Source organism: Malania oleifera, chromosome 12 (genome assembly GCF_029873635.1).
Source record: "Malania oleifera isolate guangnan ecotype guangnan chromosome 12, ASM2987363v1, whole genome shotgun sequence".
Lineage (NCBI taxonomy): Eukaryota > Viridiplantae > Streptophyta > Magnoliopsida > Santalales > Ximeniaceae > Malania > Malania oleifera.
The window spans coordinates 64,430,145-64,437,846 of NC_080428.1; the positions used below are offsets into that span (position 1 = coordinate 64,430,145).

Consider the following 7,702-nt stretch of genomic DNA (forward strand, 5'->3'; position numbering starts at 1 on the left):
TTTGGGAGTCCTTTTGTAAGTACTCGTGTAAGTATTGGACTATGGTCAGGTTATCTTTTTGGGATTGTAATAGAAACATTGGAAGTATTTATATAATAGTATTGAATTAGAACTCTAGTATGATAGTTTGGAGATTGAAATTTTTTCGCTACTTTATTGTATGTTGTTTATGGATAGGGCAACCATGAACCTTTCGAGGCCAGACCCTCTTATTTATGGTATCAGAGAGTATTTTTGTTTTATGTTATGTTTTTTAGCACTCCGGGCCCACATGACATGTCGGGGCGTTACATTAAGTCTGTTTGACTTGGAGTAATCTTAGGATGTGTGACCTTTTGGGAAGTTTACTCAGGAAGTGTGTGAGTGAGGACCAAACGCACTGAAAATGACACATGTTGGTCTATGGGGCCAGTCATTAGTACGATAAGTGTAAGAACCCGAACCGTGAGATGTGAGTTTATTATGTAAAAGAGGGGTAAAAATGGAATTCTGTAGATTTTGTTGACGAGGCCATAATTCATTGATGAAGCTAGTGAAGAATTTGTCGATGAAATTCAGAAGCTCATTGACGAGTTAAGGCCGAGAGGTCTAGGAAAAATGGAAATATCTGATTCGTCGACGAGGCCACAAATTCGTCGACGAAGCTAGTGAATAATTCATCGATGAGGACCACAATTCGTCGACGAATCTACTCGGGTCAAAGGCCTATAAAAGATATTTTTAGTTGCTTTGGGGCTAAGTTTCCCTAAATACTCTCTCTCTCTCTCTCTCTCTCTCTCTCTCTCTCTCTCTAGAACTCGAAGCTCTCTCTCTCTCTCTCTCCTCGATTTCTTCGCCGTTTGTTTACGGAATTGCAAATCCAAAGTTACTGCGAGGATCAATGAAGGATTCTCTACGTTTCTAGCGAATCAGAATCTCGTTTCAGAGGATTTCGGGTTTTCATTTTTGATTTGGTATATGTGTAGTGGTACGGATTGTAAGTATGTATTGTATTGTGGTTTGTAGGTTTTGGAGTCTCAATTCGTAGTTTTGAGGATCGTAGAGTTCGTAGTTGGATTTCGGGTTAAGGTAAGGGGATTCAGTTTATATCAGTCCATTTTCGAAATCAGGATCGGTAAGCTTATAGGCTACGATCGTATGTATGTTTTGGCTACTTATTTGGCAAAATTTATCGAGTAAAAATGCGGGATTTTTGGGTTACAGTTTTTGGGAAAAATTGAGGATTTCGGGTATCATCTGTACTTTGTTTGGAAAACTGTTGGTTATGCTAAAACTGTATTATTGAGGTGACCGTAATCCATATTTGCATAAACTGTATACTTGAAATTGTAAATGATATGATTTTCCGTAAACCAAATAAGTGTGCTATGTATGGATGTATGTATTTGTTCCAGGTATTTGTAAAACAGCTATGTGGCGGCTAATTACCGTACGCTGAAATGTATAGGAACATGAGTTCCAAAATGATTCTAGGGATTTGTAAAACAGCCATGTATCGGTTAATTACCGTAGGCGAGAGTGGCCAGCTCTATATCCGAGGTGTAAAATATCACTAGTATGTTCTGGATGGTCACCGAAGGGTGTGTTCTACACCGTATGTAGCAATGTAATCACTGTAGGCCTGAGTCGTCGCAGCGTAGTTGTGCATGTGGCAATGTTATCGTGGTGAGACTAGGTGACCTTGTGTAGTTGCGTATGTAGCAATGTAATCACTATTGGGCCTGAATCGTCACATCGTAGTTGCGTATGTAGCAATGTAATCGATGTGAGACTAGGTGACCTGGTGTAGTTGCGTATGGAGCAATGTAATCACTATTGAGCCTCGGTCGTCGTAGCGTAATTGCATATGTAGGAATGTAATCGCTGTGAGACGAGGTGACCTTGTGTAGTTGCGAACTAGTGTGGAGACACTGACCGTATGTTTTGGGTATCGTATGTACTGGAATGGTTTTTATGAAAATACTGGAACTGTATGGAACGGTATATATATGTATGAAACTGTATGGAAATGTTTCGAATAGTATCGTATTTTATAGTGTTATGAAGTATATAAAATAACACTGGTATGCCACACACTGATATAACCTGCTTTCTTCCTTACTGAGATGTGTCTCACCCCGAATGTACGTACAATATTTTTCAGGTCCTTCAAGTAGCCGTAAGTAGCATCCTAGCGTCTAGAAGTAAAGGTGTCGTAGCTACTGCTAGTACCTACTAGGTACGAGTTTTGGTATCCAGGTTGTCGGGATGGTTTTGTAGACACCTGGGGTATGTGTTGTAATTATGGGAATGTATATCCTAACTTGTATAGACTATGGTATGATATTATTTATGTATAAAAGACCGTATTCCGCTGCGTATTATGGATGAGTATGGATGGTTGTGTGTATGTATATGGGCATTCGTTCACCCCACAGGTTCAGACCCTCTTTTGTATCATATCATATATGGGTTAAATTGATACGGATTCAGGTTAGGTTACTCAAATTCACCCCTGGGTCCCATTTCTGGGTTCGGGGCGTGACAATAAGACCCGCCCCCTATTGTCTAGTTCAAGTGGAGGAGGAGAGACGCAGTGCTCCCTAGCAGACCTAGGTTCGGGCGTTACACCTGGTATGTGAATTTATGGTTTCTTTTGTTCTTCTACATCAATGGTAATATATAAAGGATATATATATATATATATCTGTGTGTGTGTGTGTGTGTGTGTGTGTGTGTGTGTGTGAAAATCATGATAATTAAACATCCTCTTTATTTCAGTAAATTACAACAGAATATTAGATTAAATTCTTATAGATTCTACATTTACTAGCATCAGACATATGAAAATTTAAATTATTCATGACATATTTCACATCTAAAAAATAAATATATAGACATTAAGACAAAAGATACCGGCCTCGCTCAATGGTTGACCAAAAAAGATAAGGATTGTTGGGCTTTTGTGGAGCCTAGTTGTGTTTTAATTTGGATGCCGACTCGACCCCTTTCCAATTAGAGATTTCTATCCTAAGGCTTAGTCCATGGAGCGAAGGCTTGGGCCGTAATTTTGGAGCCCATTCAGAACGGAACCCTAGGCGCAGCATATAAAAAGGATTGCTTTCGGGTGATTAGGGTTCGCGTGGTTGTACCTGCGAGAGAGCGAGAGGGAGAGCATTGTATCGCCGCACTCTCTGTGTTTTTTTTCTTCCTAATAATATTGAAATCCCTGCAATTCCGTGGACGTAGGCAAAATTACCGAACCACGTAAATATTGTCTTGGGCGTGTGATTGATTTTTTTTTTCTTTGGTGTTATTCTTTCTCTATTTTGTTTCTCACAGGTTTCGGGAATTTGTTCTTTATTCCCAACAAAGGACCTCTTCTGAAATTTTAGAATTTTTATCAACATTTCATGATGTTTCAAAAGTAGCACAAATCTTCCTCGACATTTGATATTATCTATCGTGCCGCTAATGAGATCTTACCTCCTAATTTGAATAAAGTAGGAAAAACCTTATTTCAATAATATAATAAACTATTATTAACAAAAAGGAACAATCACAAGTCGTTTGATGCAAAAAAGCGCTACTTCAAATAACATTTTCTGAATTAAAAATGTTACTTGGTATAGCGTCTTTTATTAAAAGACGCTGAATGGTCCAACGTTTTTTATTTGTAAAATATTAGACCATTCAATGTTTTTTAAGTTGCATCAATTTTGAAAATAAAGTTTAATCTAAATTGTTATCAAATAATTTTATTTAAAATAAAATTAAAATCGAAAAAAACTCCGAATTGAGGTACCATAGTGTTTGATTGGGTGGAGATCATTGCAGCAAATGTGTAGCACAGCTCTTAAAAGACTTGTTTTTTTACAAATTATAAAAAAGAGTTTATATTTTTTTTTTTGACAAATCTCAAAGGAAGTTTTCTTCACTTTTAAAACTTCAAAAAAATAAAAAAAATTATAAAAATTATTAAATCTTATAAAAAAAAGTTCACATATTTTTTTTGCAAATTTTAAAAATAATCAGCCCTAAACGTTATGATTCACAGGAGGGGAAACGACAACACTCAATGAGAGTGTTGATAGAATGAGCACATAGTTGTGACATGAGGCGAGTTCCCTACACGACGCCCCCACATTCTATAAAAAGGGTAGGGAGCCATGGCATCATCACCATCACTCAATAACATCATGCAGAAGAGAAGAAGGGACACCCCCCCAGAGGAGTTGTATCTGAGAACACAGGTGGGTATGGGCTGCATCCACCATCCATACCACCATAGAAAATTGCATTTCAGCTTATGATGCACTGGTGGTGGCTAGGCTAATCAAGAGAATCAGAGTCAAGCCTCTATCTCTAGCTGGCTCCATATGTCCCGTCCTCCTGTGTTCTCAGGTCACCCCTTTGGGAGGCACCCCGTTCATCCCATTCCTTCATTCATTAATTCGTTGATTCATTGATAATGCCCTCATTCTCATTCTCAGCTCTCATTTGTGATTTTTAAAAAGCCTAATTCCTAAAGTCCAATTTAATTGTAAAATTTAAATTCCATATTAAACCTGAGTTGAATTCTTAAAGTTGGAACTCAATTAAGCTAAATTTGTTTAGACAGAATGACTTAAGTAACTGCGTCCAGTTGATCACTTCTAGCTTTCAAAAACACGAGGGACAAAAACCCAAAACCCTAACATTTACCTGTTAGGTTCCTCTGGCCATGGACATGGAGATCGATCTTCCGAAACCCGAAACTGGTGAAAACCAAATCAAGGACCATGACTCTTCAGAGCGGCTAGCTCTGGCGATGCGTTGACATTCAGACCTCTCTCCCAGGCGCAGCTCACGAAAGCTTTCTCATTGAGGAATGAAGACGGTCGGTCCCTTCTTCACGTCGCCTGCTTTTCCGCTCGCTCGGAGGTTTATCTTTCTCTCTTTTTCTCCTAGTTTGAGCTCCGTTTCAGTAGAAACCCCGAAGAAAATGACGAAACGAAACCCCTCTTAAGGAAAGAAAATGGCTACATCGGTCTCGAGTGGATGATACAAAATAAATGAAAATTCTCATTAGACTCATTTATTTATTTATTGGGTTTTGGGTACTTGTATTTGTGAATTTTGAGAATCGTTGGAATCGGATCAGGTAGTGGATAAATAAGTGGAGTCAACAGAAATTGTGGAGACTTTGCTAAGTAGAGGTGCGGACCCTCATGGATTTCTGCCCAAATTTATTAACAAAAGCTTTTTTCTTTGTTGTTTTAAACTTTGCCTGTCTAGTGACTTGAATTGTGTTCTGTTGTCTAAGATGATATTAGGATCTTGTTAGCGCAGATGCAGTGGTGATGTAACATTATTTTGTTTGGCTGATACTTCACTTTTATCTCCGTCATCGAACGGAGCTGTATGCTATCACACATACATAGTTGTGCATTATTTCTTTTTAATGAGTTTGCTTCATTTTAGCGAGCTTGCTAACAGAAATATTGCCACTTGTGCCATTAACTTTTGTGTCAATGCGCTCAAGTACTGCTGCTATCCAGCTGGGACATTCTGAAAGAAATAATATGGATCATCCTGTTGATGATTTTATTTTTGGGTTGAGGGGTAGTTGGGGTTCTAGTTGGAGGTTACCCATTGAATGGATTAGCTCAATCGATCACCAACTGATGAAAGCAAAATGATCCACTATCTATCATTTCCAAAGCCAGACCCCTCTAGTTATCTAGTGGTTGTACTGTTCTGTTTGTTTTGTAGGAGAATGCAACATTTCTCATCTCAAATGCATTAATTTTATGCCTATTCAAAAAATAATATTTTTAAGCAGGAGCGGAAGTTAATTTGAAAAATAATGGTGGTCGCACTGCTCTTCACTATGCTGCCAGCAAGGGGCGGTTTAAAACTGCTGAAAGTTTGATTTCACATGGTGTAAAGATTAATTCGAAGGACAAGGTTTGTAGCTTCATACCGGAGTATTTTATTATGCCTGGATAATTTGTATCTCAATTATTTTCCTTCATGTGCATGCTAGTTACTGAAGCAAATTTTATTGTCCTCGCAGGTATCATCATTGATTTTTTCAATTACATTGCATTCAGGTTGGGTGCACCCCATTGCATCGGGCAGCAAGCACAGGGAATGCAAAATTGTGTGAACTTCTAATTGAGGAGGGAGCAGAGGTTGATGCTGTTGATAAAGCATGTCAAACGCCTCTAATGAATGCAGTGATTTGCCTGAATGAAGAGATAAATCATTTTATAGGATTTCTTAAGAGATGAATCTTTAAATTATACATTGGATATTCATCCAATAAAATTTATATACGTTTCTTTAAGACCATTTTAAGGTGCAACTTGTTCTTTTACTTGTGGTTGGTATGATGCTTCTCCAGTACTAGTAGTGCTGCTGTTGCCTGAATATATGGGGGTTTCCTATTTGGGGTTTATGATATTGATGTAAATCAACTGAAAGAAGATTTGGAAAATAATTTAATTTGGTAAATGCCTATTGACTTTTACATGAGTGAAGAGGTTGTCACTGATAAAATATGCACCTCTGCTTCAAATTTTATGCAGTTATTTTTTCTTGATTGCCTGTTGCTAGAAAAATAAAAAAAGATTCTTGATCTCCTTTAGATAATATTTTTCAAGATTTCTTTGTTCTTGAATCAGAGGTTTTCAATCCATTTCAAGTGGTGTGTTCTTCTTTGGTTCAGAGGAGTATATTCTTGATCAAAGACATGGAATGTCTATGTTAGCAGCTTTATTTTAACTACCACACTGAAGGTTTAAGGTGAGAATGGGTTCATTATGCACCTGTTCTGTTCACTAATAAGTAGTACTTTTGCCTTTCCTAACTTGCAAGCTAGCTGATCTTTAGCTGCTCTTCAAGCTTGTATTGTTCCTGGTTTGGCTGAGCTGTCACACCCACATAATCCCAAGTAAGCTTTGGTTCCTATTTCAATATTTGCTGTTCTATTGAGCCAGAGAACTTGAATAATTGAACATATGCCCATGCCAATTTGTAAGTGTAGTAGACTTCAAAGCTTTTGCTTGTCAAGCTTCATTGCCTTCTGACGCAGGGCTGCATTTTTATTATGAGTTTCAAAACGTGGGATTGTGCTGATATACTTGCACTTTCCCTGTTTAATCTTGATTTATATTGGTATGAGTGTGTCTGAGCACTTGCATGAGCCTACTCGAGGTTTTTCATTCTGTTATCTATTTGTGTTAAGAATTAAGCTCTTGAACTTGTACCAGTGTTACAAGTTCATTCTGTTATCAATATTTTCTTAAATATGCTCTTTGGCTAAATTTTTCTCTGAGGATTTGTGTTACTATGCTGCATGAGGCAATGCAATTGTTCACAAGCCTGATTGAGTAAAGATTAATGTTGCTAAAGCTTAGCAAGCGTGTCAAAGGATGATACTTTTTTCCTTTCCCAACATTTTTTGAACATTCTTGGTCCAAAATTGCTGATTATAAGGGGGAAATTTGTACACAATCAATATTCTGTTACAAAATAAAGCCATATGAATGAAAAGTTTCAGATTATAACAATGAAGTAAGGAAGTATATTGTAACTGTGAGAATAAAAAATTTCTAGCACTCTTAATTAAAAAATATCTATGGTCTACTGGCACTCATAAATTTATAAAATTAATAGAATTTTTTTATCTTTTGAGGGGAAGGGGTTGAATCTTGAATGGCACTGTCATCATGAAAGA

General features: G+C 37.4%; 1 protein-coding gene across 1 annotated transcript; it reads left to right on the forward strand.

Moving 5' to 3' along the window:
• The first annotated feature begins 4,702 nt into the window (after window positions 1-4,702).
• LOC131143967 (uncharacterized) lies at window positions 4,703-6,474 on the forward strand. Its single transcript, XM_058092318.1, is given in 5 exon segments — window positions 4,703-4,763; window positions 4,766-4,918; window positions 5,139-5,177; window positions 5,804-5,928; window positions 6,075-6,474. Coding segments are annotated over 5 exon segments (558 nt in total). The 3' UTR covers window positions 6,255-6,474.
• The last annotated feature ends 1,228 nt before the right edge of the window (window positions 6,475-7,702 follow it).